This window comes from Meriones unguiculatus, chromosome 5 (genome assembly GCF_030254825.1).
Source record: "Meriones unguiculatus strain TT.TT164.6M chromosome 5, Bangor_MerUng_6.1, whole genome shotgun sequence".
Taxonomy (NCBI): Eukaryota; Metazoa; Chordata; class Mammalia; order Rodentia; family Muridae; genus Meriones; species Meriones unguiculatus.
The window spans coordinates 120,709,248-120,726,057 of NC_083353.1; the positions used below are offsets into that span (position 1 = coordinate 120,709,248).

The 16,810-nt window shown below is 45.9% G+C and overlaps 1 protein-coding gene across 1 annotated transcript; it reads left to right on the plus strand.

The window, feature by feature from the left end:
- The first annotated feature begins 10,899 nt into the window (after positions 1–10,899).
- On the plus strand, positions 10,900–15,966 carry Cdkn1b (cyclin dependent kinase inhibitor 1B). Its single transcript, XM_021641339.2, has 3 exons — positions 10,900–11,905; positions 12,459–12,589; positions 14,638–15,966. Exons 1-2 carry the CDS (start codon positions 11,431–11,433, stop codon positions 12,578–12,580), a joined length of 597 nt encoding a protein of 198 aa, XP_021497014.1. The 5' UTR covers positions 10,900–11,430; the 3' UTR covers positions 12,581–12,589; positions 14,638–15,966.
- Positions 15,967–16,810: the final 844 nt, after the last annotated feature.

The window sequence follows — 16,810 nt, forward strand, 5'->3', positions numbered from 1 at the left end:
ACCGTGTCTAGCTAGTCTGGTGTTAATGCCATCCATGCGTTCAAAATTTTCAAATTCACATTTCCAACGTAGATCTCGCTCCCCTGAATTCAACCAAGGGCCTTTTCAAACTTCCATCTGGGTGTCCATAGACATTTCAAATGTAACGTGAAAAACAAATTTAACTTGAAACAATCCTCCTACCTCTTGTCTCCCTACTAGGATTCCTACTGTGGTTGGTTCAAACCTAATATGTTTAAAGCAAAATTGTTCTTCCCTCAGTCAAACCCGTAGCAAAAAATGGCTTCTTTCGTGGTATAGGCCAAAACTTTCATGATTATGGTCTCCTCTCTCTCACACACAGATATTTTCCAAAGCTTTAGAAAACCCCACCAACTTTCCCTGTCTCTTCACAGACACTGCTACCACCCCGGCCTGAGCCTTCTTTCCTAGAGTACTATCTGGTCTGCTGACTGGTCTCCCTAGTTCTCTCCGGCCTCTCTGAAGTACTTCCCACTCAAAGGAATTGGAATTGAAGTTGGCCAACAGCAGGTCAAAACTCTGCTCAAAGACAACTTATTTCAATCGGAATAAAGTTGAATCTTTACCATGGCCTATGAATTGTACATCATCGGAGCCCCTACTTTCCTCTTTGATCTCATCTTCCATCACCAGCTCCCATCACTGTGTTTCTGGCTAACTGGCTCTCTGTTGTCCCTCAACCTCCTCAAGGACATTCTGAACCTCTGAGACTTAGATTTGCTATTTCCTCTGCCTGGAACACAGGAACTTCATGGTCTGTGCCCTCCCCCATTCAGGGTTCCACTCGGATGCCATTTTATTGAAGAACCCTTTCCTGTTGATGCAGCATGGGCCTTCATTCCTCTCTCCCTCTCCCTCCCTCCCTCTCTCTTCCCCCTTTCCCTCCCTTAACTAGTCTATTTGTCTTTTTTGGCACTCAGAACAACATGACGCATTACGCTTATTTATTTGTGTATTGTGAGGCTTCCACACTTGAGTGTAAACACCATTCCATGACAGCAGGGACTTTGGTTACTTTTGTTCTCTGCTGTGTGCCCAGAGAGTCTGGCATCTGCTAAGGGCTCATTAAAAATTTAATGAATAAAGAAATGAACAAATAATCATGTAAATGATTATTCAGAGAGACGGATCAGAAACAGAAAGTGGGGGAGTTTCCAGGTTTTGTTGTTGGGTTTTGTTTTTTGTTTTTTGGTTTGTTTTGTTTTTGTTGTTTTTAATTTAGGTGTAAGTTTGAATAAACTGAAAATCAAGGTTAGGATCATGGGAGATTTTCTCCATATTTTCTTAATGTGAAGAATAGAATGTAGTTGAAAAAAATGGGTTGGTGGCAAGAATGCCTGTATTCTAAATTCTGTCTTTCACTTGAAGATGTGAAAAGTAAATTATGTTCATGGTTGTGAACTCATGTTTTTATGTTTGTTCCTAGTCATAGGACACTGACAATACTTCTCAGCTTGCTTTTGTTGACCACATTTTCCTTGAAAGTACTTTTTCTTTAACTAAAAATGGCCAATTAAAAAAAACCCTGACCTTAACCATATTTAAATCACTTTTGTATTCATGTTTGTATTTATTTAATTTTCTGTGTATGACGGCTTTGCCTTCATGTATGTAGTGTATCACACTCATGTCTGGTATCTAAGAAGACATAGGGTCCCTTGACGCTAGAGTTAGAGGTGGTTGTGTGTTCCAGGGTATTTGATCACACTGTTGTTGGGGTTGGTCTGGGGCACTGTGTATTCAGATGCTGATTTCTGTGCCTGGAAATCTGGTTGCAGTCCAGATGTGGGCACTATCATGTTCACTGATCAATGCTGTGGAAACATTGTTTCCCAGTTATCTCTGATTGGTTATTAAAGAAGCTGGAGAACCTATAGCTGGTTGAGAGAGAACAGGTGAGACTTCCATTCCCAGTCTTGGGGTCTCCAGGAGGGACCACCAGATAAAGAGGGAGAACAAAGAACAGGTAAAAAAAAAAAAAAAAAGGCCATGAGGAATGACCTGATGGAGCAAAAACAGCCAAGGCAGGACCAATATGGCAAGTAATTCAGGATGTGTGGCTGGGAAGTAGCCAGACTAGGAAAGGGGGTTAGAATAGATCAGTATTTGCCCAGTTAAAGAACCTAAAGCTTATTAATGAATCTAATAGGACTCTGTGTTATTCTTTGGAAGCTAGAGGAGGTAAATAGAAAAGGCTCCCCAAGTTATACCTTTATCATAACACACTGTGACCCCAGAGATCGTGTTGTTTACTGGAAAAACCTGTTTCTAGTTGTGGTATGTGTCAGCCCTAGCACACACACACCTTTAATCCAAAAGCTTTCTGCTGGAATTAAATAAAATTCACCCTAGGTGAAGAGGCTAAACAAGCAGCTAGTTGACAGGGAGTGAACGTAGGAGAGTAAGCAAAAGTCAAGAGGATGGAGAGAGTTGCACAGGAAGTAAAAGGAAGGGACATTCAGTTTGAGGTTTGTTTGTTTGTTTTTGTTTTTTACATCAGCTGAGGAGGAAGGCCAGCTGGATGTTTTCTCTGCCTCTCTAAGCTAGCAGGCTCTCATCCCAGCATCTGGCTCCCGAGTCTTTATTGTTAAAATCAAATGTTAGAAATTTTTATTAAAACAACATTTGGTGCTCTATCTTGTGGCATGACCACAAAGACAGAGAAATCATGCTAGCTGTGGATGAGCCATCAGATTTGGTAAGTCACCTGGGAAATTCTCAAGGAGAGAGTTAAGGATGGGAAATACCATAATACTAGGCATTAATTAGGACCCTGTACAGTGCTTCTTTAAATAGCTTGAAAATAGAAGCAGAAAATGAAAAGCTAAATGACATAACTGAAATTGGCCCAATACCAATTATGATTATTGGTATTTCATATTTTATTCTTAATAGCTATAGTGGCTTTCTATACCCTCTCAAAGAACAAAACTTTAGCGATACAGGAAAAAGAAAAATATGAAAAGTGGATTGATAAGAAACAAGCCTTAGAAGAAAAATTAGAGAGACTTATAAAAAAAAAATGAGGAAAATACTCAGACACAGACAGAGGAATTTAGATAAGAACCTACCACACCATCACACAATGAAACTGAAAAAGGTGGCCCATGGTTATTAGAAAACCAACCTTAGTTTATCCAGTTATTATACAAGACCTACTAAGATATGATAGGAACTCCCAAGGTTATGAAGAAGTTAAATGGAATCCTATAGATGTACTGGATTTGAGGAGATTTAAGAAAATTTATTGTTTTATATGGAATGTTTTCACCCTTTGTGAAGCAGATATTAAATTCATGGGCAACTCAGAACAGAATTATTCCCAAGACTGGAAAGATTTGGCAACAGCAATATTGGAAGCTGGTCCTCAATTATAGTGGTGAGCATGGAGAAAAAAGAAAGCTAGGGCCATAGAAAAACTAAATAGGGACAGTTGTATTAATATTTTCCAACATGAGTTGTTAGGTGAAGGGCAACATATTGAATTACAAAGGCAACTTGAATTTGATGGTACACCTTGGTGATTTGTCATTTAGCATCTTTAAATGCTTGGGACAAGGTTGAAGAATTGGGAAAGAGGTCTGAATCATTTACTAATGTACAAGGCCCCAAAGAAGCCTTCACTGATTATTTTTTCAAAGACTGGCTTCAGCTGTAAGAGGAAGTCAGAGTAAGAAGAAGTCAGGAGGATGGATAGAGGGGTGTACAGGACATATATGAGAGGGACACTCAGTTTGAGGGCTCTTTTTGAGACAGTGTGGAGAAGGAGCAGGCCCTTTGGAGGGGGCCCTTTGGCTGTGGAGGAAGGTCAGCTGGGTGCTTCTCTGGCAGGCTTTCACCCCAGCATATGACTCCCTGGTAAAATCAAACGTTTAAGATTTTGTCAAACGTTATGAGCTGCTATGTGGTTGCTTGCAATTGAACCTGGGTCCTCTGTAAGAACAAGTGCTCTTAACCACTGAGTTAACTCTCCAGCCCCTTTAGTTTTGCTTTTTTGAGACAGGGTCTCACTCTGTAATCTCAAACAGGCCTATAACTCACTATGTAGCCCAGGCTGGGCTCAAACTTGTGGGCATTCCTCCTGCTTCATCCCTAACCCCAACCCGGTACTAGATTTACAAGCATGAGCCACCACACCCCGATAACCTCTTCATGAATCTAGCTTTCTTCCAAAGATTCCACTTTCTCTAAGGATCTGAATCCCAAGTTTCCCCAGAACTTTAAAGAATTAATTATTTGTGTGTGCATGTGTGATGTGTGTATGGGCACATAAGACAGGATGGATGGATGTAAGGTCAGAGGGCAGCTCTGTGGAGTTGGCTCTGTCTTTCTACCTTTATGTGCATTAACTGAGACTGAACTCAGGCCATTAGGCCTGAAAGGCAGCACTTCTACCCAATGTGCTACCATCTCCCAGCTCCAGAACCTTCTTTCCATGACTAGTTCCCTGTGAATTAAATTAACGAAGCCTGGGGGAGGGGGTACAAAGTGCAAACCCACCAAGTCATTGCCTTTTCTAAAATACACTCTGCAGTCACCTCCAGAAGAGGTCTGAAAGCCTTTGCAACACTTAGTCCTCCATCTCTGAGTTTCATGTGCATGAGATGGTCACAGTATCTTCGTCAGGATTGTGGCCTTCACATCCTCAGTTGTGACAAAGCCAGAAGAAACTGCTTCAGATACAGAAAATACCGTGTTAATCACAGCCGGCCAGTTCCACAAACAGACACCCACAAACACAGTAGTTTGGAGCAAAAGATGGGTAACTGTTGTATTAACACAGAACTGTGTCTCAGGAACTAGCTGCAGAGTGGTAAGCTCGCAGGTGCGGGAGTCAGGTCTCCACCACCACGCCCTCTGCTCTCTGACCTTCTTCACGTGTCCTTTTTCTTCTCCTCTGACACTCCGAAGACAGACTTTTATCAGCATCTCCATCGCACACGGGCTGAAGATAGTGTTCTCAAAAGGGTCCTTCTCATCCCGAGTCCACATCACCTTATCAGTCCCTCACTCACCACGATGCGCTGACTGGGAGTGCAGCAGCCTCCCAAACTACCTCCCCACGTTGCCTCTCCAGGCTGGTCACACCCAACCTCTGCTCTGCTGTCAGACTCCACTTCCGAAGACAAAGATCTCATTGTCCAAGACACTGAGAGCCCCTTAACAGTTACTTCCCTGTGCACAGCCAAGGCTGGAGGCATCAGAAAGCAAGTGCAGCCACGCCTTTGAGGCTCAGGAGATCATGCCAGGCTGCTTTCAGCCCGGCTCCAAACGCTCCTCCTCTGTCTCAGGGCCTCTCTGCCTTCTTCCTGCCCTTAGCACTGTCTCCCCATTCCCTCTGGATTCATTCTACAAGGGCACTGTCCACCCAGCTTTTTGCTTAGCTCCATCCTTTGACAGTGTTTCTTGGATGACCGGTGGTTTCAGCCTCAGGAGATGAGTTTGTCTGATAAACCCAAACCTCAAGACCCTAGCACAGGCCCAGGCCCAGGCCCAGGCTTGCTCTCATTTAGGGGACAGGTTTGGACCGCAGTCACATCATTCTCTTCACCAAAAGTCCCAGCTGCCCCCACCATTGAATACTCAAGACAGATTTTGTTCTCGCTTGCCTTCCATAGCCTGTGACTGTCTGATATCACACCCCTATTCCCTTCCTCCTGGTAAATGCTTGTAATTTTATCAGCATTTTCTTTCTTTTCTTGATTTTTTGAGATGGGATCTGATATAATGTGGACTGGCCTCCAGCTCTCTCTGTATAATCAAGACTGCCCTTAAACTGATCTTCCTGCCTCCACCTCCCAGGTGCCCTGATTTCATATGTGCGCCACGACATCCAGCCTCTTCCCCCTGAGACAGAATTTCACACAACTCAGGCTGGCCTGGCCTCAAACCATTTAAGTAGTTAAGGCTGGCCTTGAACTCTTGATCCTCCTGCCTCTACCTCCCAATGGGGTTGTAGGCATGTTGCACCATAGGGAGCTGACATTTTTCTTTGAATGTTTTTGTAATGACATTTATTTATTTAATACTTGTTTATTGATTTGTGTGTATGTGTGTGGCACGCCTGTGACAACTTGGAGGAATTGGCTCTCTCCTTCCATCACGTGAGTTTCGGAGAGTGGAGGTGAGCACTCTTAACAAGTCGAGATATCTCGCTAGCCCACATCTTTCTCATCCTTCAAGACCCTAGTGCACACATCAGCTCTTCATTGGATCTTCTTTGTCCGTGTTTTGCTTCCATTCTCTAGTTCCCATGTATGTGGCGGTCTCCCCGCCAAGGGCATATGCTCCACCCAGGCAGGAACTGACTTATCCATCTCTTAATCCCCCACAATGCTGAAACAGATGCCTTGGGAATATCCTCACACGTGTGGTAAGGTCATAGCACCCTGCTACATCTCCCTCCTGAGGTCCTGGTGTCTTCCCCATCACTTGTGAACAGCTCTATTCTGAGGCCACACGGTCCAGTGTGAGCGGATGGTCCTGTCCACACTCTCCCCTCGACTTGCCTTGTCCACAACACAGGTGTCCTTGAGTGCATCCTGCAAGGTCCCACCCCGAGCTTTTGCACCTGCTCTTGTTACTGGGACATACTCTCTTCTCAGGTACTTGGCATGCCTGTTTTCTCAGGTCCTCAGGCCTCTGTGGAACGCGGCCACTTTCCCTGTCCGCCCCCGTCCATGTTCTAACACTTTCACCTTCACATGCATTTTACTCACTTCTTGGTTATCTTCTGCCCCCTCCCCTTTTCTTACTAGAATGTAAGCTTCATCCTAACTTGAAACTCTTCAGTTCTATATCTCCAGTACCTAGGATAATGCCTCCTTTTTGGAGAAGCCAATAAATGTGTGAAGCAAGCAAGCTATGTGGCAGTTCAACCCTGTAACACAGAAGGTGAGGCAGGAAGATTGCAGCATATTCAAGGCCAGCTTAGATTACACAATGAAACACTCTGAAAAACAAACAAACAAATAAACAAGCAACAACAACAAAAGCCCAGCCAAAGAAAACCAAAACAACTCCCCTAACGCGAAGAGGCAGACAAGAACAACAGTTGGGTAGGGAGGTACACCTCTCACCATAACCGGAGCACTCACGGGGGAGGAGCAGAAGCAAGAAAGGAGGCCTGCCAAAGCAGCTTAAGCTGTGAGTTTCAGGACCGGGGTGGGGTGGGGGTGGGGGCGACGAAAGCAAGCGATCCAGAAACAGCACGTTAACCAGAGGAGCCCAGTAAATGTTTGTTAGGTTGAACTAGAAGTGTCAGAAGCAGGGCACGGAGCTCCCAGCTCTAAGAAGAAGGCAGTTGAAGGATTGGTGATGTTGAGTGAAAGCTGTCTTGTCTGGGTTTGCGGTGGGAGGGCGACGAGAGACTGTTCTGCACAGACCCAGTTGGGGCTCATAACTGCCCTGTGAGAGGCTCGCACCTTGGCGCGGGGCTGCTGGGAGCTGCTCGCTAGCCACCCCTTCGGGACACTTAGCTTCCACACAGGTGTTCTAAATTGTTTTGGTTTTCGCCTCTTTCGCTAAACTCCTCAAAGTCTCAGAGCCCGGTGGGGAGGGGTGGGGATAAGTGACACTTCTCAGCGCTAAGCAAAACAGCACCCGGAGTGGAAAAGATGACCACACTTCACAAAGGACTGGGGGGCGGGGGGGGGGGGTGGAGAAGCAAGCCCCGCTGAAGGGCAGTGTGCTGTGGCACTTCATTCTACCCGTGTGAAAACTTTCTCCCTGCTTTACTTTTCCGCAGGTCCCTAACTTTCTACAAGGGACTGCGCTCTGCCCTCCGCCTCTTCCTTCATGACTCCATAGTATTTTTTTTTTCTTTACGCTTCGCTGCTACTACTGTAGACGCCTGCCTTCTCGGTATTTGCCTTACGATCTTGGGTGCCTTGATTGTAAACAAAACACTTTAGATCCGTAGTGAGGTCGGCTAAGCTCAGCCTTTCTGCTGGCAGCCAGACTTCTTAAGGTGGAGTGGCCCGCGCTGCTTTACGTGTGGGAGTAACAGCCCAACAAAATGGTGCTCCTACAGAAGGCTGAAAGATGCCGGCTGTGCAGGGACAGAAGCATGAAGTTTCTGCTTCTGTACGGATATTACGGTGATGAATAAAACAAACTTCTGTAGTGAGTTGTAATTTTTCTGTTTTACGTAAGATCTGTAGTTCACACACACACACAGAGTTGCTCCTGGCAGTCCACCAATTATATTCTAGTTTAGTTTAATTTTGAGTCCTGGTCTCCCATAGCTCAGGATGGCCTTGAACTCTCTGCGTCGTTGAGGATGTCCAAACTCCCGGTCTTCTTGCCTTTACCTCCACAGTGCTGGGATCTTCAGCAATTTAGAATTTATGGTTTCGGTGTCAAGGATGGATATATATTGTGGACAGAAGGCTCACCCAAATTGTACTGTGCCCGCTCCCGAGGTTCAGTGAATCACGCAGGGATGTTAAATGTCAGGGGAAACAGCTGGGGGACTGGTGAGATGGTTCAATGGGTAAGACCTGTGCCACAGGGGCCTGCCAACCTGAGCTTGCTCTGCAGAACCCTTGTAAAGGTGAAGGGAGGAAACAACTCCACGGCTGCGCACACGCGTGCACACTGTCACGGCTTGTACAATAATAAAATTTCAATTATTACAGTGTGTGTGTGTAGGTCAGCTAGAGAGCTGACTCCTCCTACAAGGTCTTTTGACACATACACACACACACACACACACACACTGGATTCCTGACCATCTTGCCTTGCTGAGGAAGGATGGTGTCAAGCCCAGCATCCCTAGCTACTTGGGAAGCTGAGGCAGAGGCCCAGGGTTCAAGGCCAGCCTGATCAGTACAGTGCAAAACCATCTCAAAACACCACAGGAGATGCCAGTCCCACCTCGATCCCAGCTGAACCCTCTCCTGCGTCAGCTCAGAAGGCCTGGCTTTGAACTCCACCGTCAATGCTGCCCTCTTCACCGCTCTCTGAGCAACACCCATCTTTTTGGAATCTGTATTTCAGTTGATGTAGTAGATGCCACAGGCCAGGGACAGCTGCATTAACCAACAGTGGCATCAAGGAAACATCTGCAGGCAGCCCAGGCCTGGAAAGAACCATTTTGGATCCCTGGACGAAGAGAAAGACCTACAGACTGCAATCCACGCAAATCCAGACAAAACCCGGAACGCTGCGACCACCAGGAAGGAGAGGGAGAGAAAAGGAACCAGCCTGAGAACGCGAGGAGACCTGCATCTAGTCCTGGTTCTGCCACCAGCTGAATGGAAGTCCCCAGACAGGAAACCTGAGTCTCAATTTCCTCATTGGTAAAAAAGAGGTAAAACCGCAAGGTCGCAAAGGGCCTCCTCGACTGTTACATTCTGAATTTAGGAGGTGAGGCAGGCGCTCGTGCACGCACGCCCCCCACCCCCCCAAACCTGGCAGACAAGATGTGGCTAAGAAAACAAGTCAAGATTCAGTCTCACCTAGGGGATGGGCGCGTATGAAAACTAAAACAAATTTAATTTCCAATAAAAGTTATTATGTTTAGCGCCAACCAAGACTGTTGGGAATACTACTGGGTAAAGCCCATGAAATCCCATTGAACTCTGAGCCGTGACAGGCCTCATTCTGTCACCGTGGTCAACAATGATGGAGAAATGTAACGTTACAAAGGAGCAAAGAAAACACCCAAAAGGTATTACTGGGTGTCAGTAATGGCGTGATCACTTGCTGCTACACTTAGATCCTCAGGGAAGTGCTTCCACCCCTTAAAAGCCTGCAGCTCTCTAAAAGCATTGGCTGGCATTTGAATATTGTTCTGAGTGAGTAGGGAGCAGCGGCCTGGTGGGAGAAAAAATGGGGAGGAAGGAAAGAACTGTTGTAGTTGGCGCCTGGACTCAGGTGGAGGAAACTGCTTCAGCCCGGGAAAGAATTGAAAAGTATAAAGAAGGGTTCCCACAGGCAGACTATGGCAACGGCCTTCACTGTGTCGGGAACTGAGAAAATCAGAGCCGGGTGTACCTGGTTTTTTCAAAATTTAGCGTCTGGGATGGCTACAAAGCAGGTGAAGAGGCTTGGGAGATTGAAATTTCAATCTGGAGAGCCTTAGGTTGGGAGTGCTTGGATTCAGGAACACCCTGATAAGAGCCGTCAGTCCTGGCCGGTTCCTGAAGGCCCAGGCTTGTCCTAGCCTAGCTTCTGAGGTCAGGCTAAGCGGCCGATTCCCGCACCCCAGCTAAGTACCGTGCCAAGGGGGGTTCCCAGGCGCTGGGCCAAGGTTTCCCGGGTCTCCCGCACCCCCTCCCGCATCTCCACCTCGGCGAAGGCAGGCTGAAGTAGCCACGGAGGCTGCTAACAAGCCGCCAGCGATCTCGGAGCTACCCCCCCCCCCCCCCCCGCCCCGGCCCAAGGCCCCGGGTTTCGCGGGCGAAGACCCGGAGGTCGCGATCGGGAGCGCGCCTGCCAGCGCAGCTCCGCAGCGCCCCGGGGACCTCGATCCCCAGGTCCCCGCCTGGCCGCCGCGCAGGCCCCTCCCCGGCTCTCCGGCCGTTTGGCTAGTTTGTTTGTCTTATTTTTTAATTTCTCCGGGGCCAGCCAGAGCAGGTTTGTTGGCAGCCGTACACCTCCGAGCAGTCACGCGACCAGCCGACGTCCTGGCGGCGCTACGGGGAGGCGGCGCGCCCTCGGGAGCGCGGAGAGGCGGCGGCGCCGCGCCCCGGGGGCCACCTTAAGCGCGCGCTCGCCAGCCTGGGCGGAGCGGCTCCCGGCGCCGAGGCCAATGGAGCTCCTCCTCTGTTTAAATAGACTTGCTGTGTCAATCATCTTCTTCTTCGTCAGCCTCCCTTCCACCGCCATATTGGGCAACTAAAAAAAAAAAAAAAAAAAAAAAAAACAACGGGGGGGAGGGCTCGCGCTTTCAGGGTGTTGCTTTTTTTTTTTTTTAACCTCCCCCATCATCCCTTATCCTGACTCACTCGCGACTCCGAGGCTCGCGCGGCGGCAAGGTTTGGAGAGGGGCTGCGTTCGCGGGACCCACGGGCTCGCCCCAGCCTGCACTCCCGACCGCTCGCCACCTCCTCCCGCCTCCTCCCCTCCCTTCCCCGCCCTCCTGTACACTTGATCACTGAGCTTCGAGCTGCGCGGCGGCCGGGGCGTCTCTGCGCTCTCTCTCCCCTTAGACCTGCGCGCTCCGGCGGCTCGGGCGGTCGCTCGCTCGCTCGCCCGCCCTCCTCTGCTCCACTTGACTCTCCGGGTGCCGTCGCCGAACTTCCCGCAGGGGTTCGCGCTGCGGCCGGGGCCGTTTTCGCTTTTGTTCGGTTTTGTTGTTTATTTCCATTTTTATTGTTATCGTTATTACTATTATTCCCTCCCCCCCTCCTCCTCCGGAGAGCGCGAGCCGAGGCGGCGGTCCACACCCGCCCGGGGAGAAAGATGTCAAACGTGAGAGTGTCTAACGGGAGTCCGAGCCTGGAGCGGATGGACGCCAGACAAGCGGAGCACCCCAAGCCTTCCGCCTGCAGAAACCTCTTCGGCCCGGTCAATCACGAAGAGCTCACCCGGGACTTGGAGAAGCACTGCCGAGACATGGAAGAAGCGAGTCAGCGCAAGTGGAACTTCGACTTTAAGAATCACAAGCCCCTGGAGGGCAGATACGAGTGGCAGGAGGTGGAGAAGGGCAGCTTGCCGGAGTTCTACTACAGACCCCCGCGCCCCCCCAAGGGCGCCTGCAAGGTGCCGGCGCAGGAGAGCCAGGATGTCAGCGGGAGCCGCCAGGCGGTGCCTTTAATTGGGTCTCAGGCGAACTCCGAGGACCGGCGTTTGGTGGACCAAATGCCTGACCCATCAGACAGCCCGGCGGGGTTAGCGGAGCAGTGCCCGGGGATGAGGAAGCGACCTGCAGCAGATGGTAAGGGCTCTCTGGAGAGCGTGAAATGTCTTGCCTGTCTGTCTCTGTGGCGTCCTTTTTGCCAGACCCCTAGTCGAGTTGGATTTCCCCAGCGTCTCTTCTGCTTCAGCTCTGGGAGATCGAGCCTGTGCGAAGCTTAGATTGGAAATAACCCCCCTAGCCGACTGCTCGGCCTGTTTATGATTTTGCAGTCAGAAGCCGGAGATAGTAAGATCTGATAACTTCCCCGGCCTAACACATCGCGGTTCCTCCCCTCTAGCCAGCTTGTAGGTATGTGACAAAAGTTGGGGTGTTTACCAAGTGCCTCCTCCTTGGTTAGGGGGAGAAAGAGAGCTGCGGGGCGTAGAATTCTCCTTCTGTTAGTGGAAACAACCTCATTTTGTGTCCTCGGAGAGCTACCGGGGATGCCGGGTCCAGGGGTCGTGGGTGGAGGTGGTGGGTAGTTTTATCCCTTGACTCTCGGGCCAACTTCTTGTCAGCCATTGTTCTCGCTAATAAAGATGGTTTGTGTGTGTGTGTTCTTTTAAAATTTTTTTCCCTTGCCCCCTCTTAGATTCTTCTTCGCAAAACAAAAGGGCCAACAGAACAGAAGAAAATGTTTCAGACGGTTCCCCGAACGCTGGCACTGTGGAGCAGACGCCCAAGAAGCCCGGCCTTCGAAGACACCAGACGTAAACAGCTCCGGTGGGTTAATGAGGAAGAGCACGAAGCTGACACCCCAGCTGGGCTGCGCTCCCTGGGGGGCCTGCAGACCCCAGGACTGCTGGCAGATTAGCTCCCTGCCAGGAGGAATTATTTTCTTAGGTCAAAAAATTAACAGTGTGAAGGCTAGAATCACTTGGGGGTGGGAGGGAGGGGGGAGGGAACTGTAATGCAGTGTTTGTGTCCCAAGATTTTTGCCTTAAAATGGAGCCAGAACTAGTGTCCCAAGCAAGTTGGGACTTGTCACCAAGGCCCCAAAGGATAAGGAAGGTCATATCCTTAGGAATCCCACCAAAACTTGGTCCAGGAGTGGTAATTTTCTTCCCCCATTTAAACACGAACTGAGGCACCCACACTCTTCATGAGAATCCATTTCTTAGATGTTTATATTAGGCCAATAACCCATTTTGAACCATTAATTTAAAAAACTGAAAATATTTAATTACATTTAAAAATTTAAGAGGAAACCTAGGTACTCATTGTGCACATTGGTTAGGAGTGTGAATAGGGCCTCTGTGACCTGCATTCTTTTTATTATTTTTACTAAGTGACTTTCCTTGTATGCTGATTAAGTTTTGGAGAGAGAGAAGGGAACTTCATGCTACAAAAAAAAAAAAAAAAAAAAAAAACTAGAATGGAAAGTTCAGAAGTACTAACTCTCCCACAGATTTTCTGATTTTAACCCTGAGGTTACAAAGCAGAAGTTAACCGAGCAGCCAGAGGAAGCAATCATCCAACACATCAGCAGTCTATGCTAATTTGCTGAAAGAGGATGGTTTGGTTGTTTATAGGGGAAATGGATGATCATAGATGTTGGGACACTGAGCAGGTCCAGCACCTCCTCAGTTTTTTTGTTTTTTTTTTTTAATGTATCAAAATTTCATCACCCTGATTACCTAATTAGAGTAACCCAGCCCCTAAATTTACATAGATTGACTATTCATAATCTGACTACACATATTAATAGTTTATAAATTCCTTACAAACAAAGACAGGGCTATTTCCAGAGCCCACTCATAACCCAGCATATAAAGAGGTCTTAACAGTTAATAACTCTTCAGGTCCTCATTTATAGAAATTTTTTAAAAATTTAGTAATATAGAGATAATTTCAGGCTCCAGTTTGTTATGTTTGTAAATTATAATGTCATAATATACTTCTAAAACCTAGCATTTTTTTTTTAGAGCGGTTAGAAAATGGTACATGAGAACCACTTTCCATATTATACCCTCTCGTAAGTGGGAAAATAGGATAGAAGTTCTTTCTAAATGTCCATCACACCTCTAGCTTTAGTTGGTTTGTGAGGGTTATGGCCTAGCTCTTCAGATAAACCTCCTGGATTTTTACCTGTCTCATTCTAAGAAAGAGATATTTATTAGCGAAGCAGCCATAAGGTCCTAGTCAAAAGCATTCATGTAAGTATTCTGCATATGATTGAGAAATTACAATTTTAAAACCATAGACTTTTTCTGGGATGGGAGGTGATGCTTTTAGAATTGCATTTCCAGGTATTTTCAAGCTTAAGAATTTAAGCTACTCTGAAGTGTTATGGTCCCTGAATGTCTTTTCTTTCTCATCCTCTTTGACCCAGATTCTGTAGAGTGAGTTAGTTTCTCAACCTCTGCACTGTTGACATTTTGGGCCAGATTATTCTTTGCTGTGGTAGGGCATCCTGTAGATTTTTAGAGTGTTTGGCATTATCTCTGGCCTCTCCCACCAGATGCCACTAGCAATCTTCCTAAAGCTGTGACAATCAGAAAGTCCCTGCACATTTCCAAATGTCCCCGGGGGCATGGGAGGGCTTCACAAAATTGCCCACTTGTTAAGATCCATGACTCTTAACACCACACAGAACAGAACAGAAATCCAGTGAAGACAGTGTTAGAGATGGCTGTAGTCATCAGACCTTTAGTGCCTATATTTATCCATCATTTAAGAATTTGTTAACTAAGATAGTAACAAAATTAATTCCTGTACTTTGGCAATGTTACTCTAGTGTTTTCTCCCTAATTCTTTTGTTTCTTTTGCAGAATTAAGAATGTTTCCTTGTTTATTAGATACATCACTGCTTTATGAAGCAAGGAAGATATACATGAAAAATTTTAAATACATATCGCTGACTCCATGGAATGGACATCCTGTATAAGCACTGAGAAAGAAAAACATAATAACACTAAAATTTAGGCACCCTTAAACCATCTGCCTCTAAAAGCATTGGATGTAGCATTGCGCAATTAGGTTTTTCCTTATTTGCTTCATTGTACTACCTGTGTATATAGTTTTTATCTTTTACTTTGTAGCACATAAACATTAGGGATGGGAGGGTAGGGTGGGGCTGAGGAATCGGCATGGGGTCCTGTGAGGGTGTGAAGAACTTGCTTCACTTTGTAGCAAGGAGAAAAATATTTGACTTGCATCAAGAGAAGCAGCTCGGGTCGGGGGGGAAGGGTTTGAATGCTTTCTTTAAAGATGTAGTGCCCCTTTCAGCAAGACTTGATCTTTCATTTTTAAAATAATCAAAGTTTGAAAAATTGCTACAGATAGTTGCTATTTATTTTTACATGAAACTTATTCACATTTCCGAGTTCTGAAAATTCTGTTAACACAACAACAAATGGCTTAAAAGAAAAAAAAAAACTATTTTTTTTCTTCTTCCTTAAAATGGGAATTTACCTGTTAATTGTTTAGCAATAAGCACTCCAGGTAATACTGGGCAAAAATATGGGGTGCATGATAGGGAATTGTGAATTCTTAGAATTGACCATCTCACATCAGATTTGCTGAGAAATTTTCTTAGTTTTCTTTTCACTTGAGCTGTGTAGACAGTGAAAATAATCCTAAATCCCTAGATATTTTTATAAGTCTGTAACTTTACACAAATAATGAAATAATTTTTAATTCAAATTTTCTCACCTTACTTGTTAATTTGCCCCCCCCCAAGGAAAGTGTTGTTTTTAAAGGAAAAAAAGGAGTATGCTTTTTAGAAAAAGCACACTTGTAGAATAAGTGAAATGGATACTACATCTTTAAACAGTGTTTCATTGCCTGTGTATGAGAAAACCTTTGAAGTGTGCCTGTGTATATAACTCTGTAAAGACACTGAAAATTATACTAACTTATTTATGTTAAAAAGATTTTTTTTTTAATCTAGACAAAATACAAGCCAAAGTGGCATGTTTTGTGCATTTGTAAATGCTGTATTGGGTAGACTAGTCCTCCTTCCCCCTTTTGTTAAATATGGCTATGCTTAAAAGGTTGCATACTGAGCCAAGTATAATTTTTGTAATGTGTGAAAAAGATGCCAATTATTGTTACACATCAAGCAATCAATAAAGAAAACTTGCGTAGTTACTCACTGAGTGCAGCTGTCATGTGCTTTACTGAGCTTGAGGTATTCAGCCGGGCATGCTCCTGATAGCTACACAAATACAATGTGAACTGACAAACATCTGGAAAATTTAGGCCTACATTTCAGTCAGATAGATGATTTGGGTATTGTGTGTGTTGGGGGGGGGCTGTCTGAATATACTTAGTGGCCATTTTCATTTAGTCCTGTACAGGGTAGACAAAACTTAAGTGGAAAGAGGAAAAGCCACATTTTCATGCAAGACTGTCAACAGACCCCATTTGGTTAAAATATTTATGTTTTCTAGGATAGGAGTGTGAGAACCAAGGGGGGGGGGATCCTTACCCACGCTTAGTCTGCTCACACATCTGCAGTCCCGAAAATGAAAGTGATAGAACGACCTCTCTAGATTCTCTGTTTACACTTTTGAAGTGGTGTGAGGAAACCAAATCAATGTCCAGACCCCAACCTACCCATCCAGTCCACAACGCAGAGACATGTAAGTCCTTAAGATCCATGCTTTTCCACACTGGTTGGCCCAAGGAAATTAGTCATACACAAATTCCTCAATTTCTGAATATTCATTTCACAGTTAACACGTCCAGAAAGATTGTTAAAATACTAAAACAGTCTTCTGTCCTCATAATCTGCTCAGCAAAGGTGCATATTAAAAAAAAAAATACAGAGGCAGGGCATTTAAAAGCTAGATTTATCAAAATACTCAAAATATCACATTGCTACTTGTAAAATGTGGTTAAGGTGTAAAGTAAATTACAAGAGAATTTATAGGTAAATTGTGAAAAAAAAAAGCTGAATTTGGGTTAAATTATTCGTCTTAGTACTACCATTTATATCAC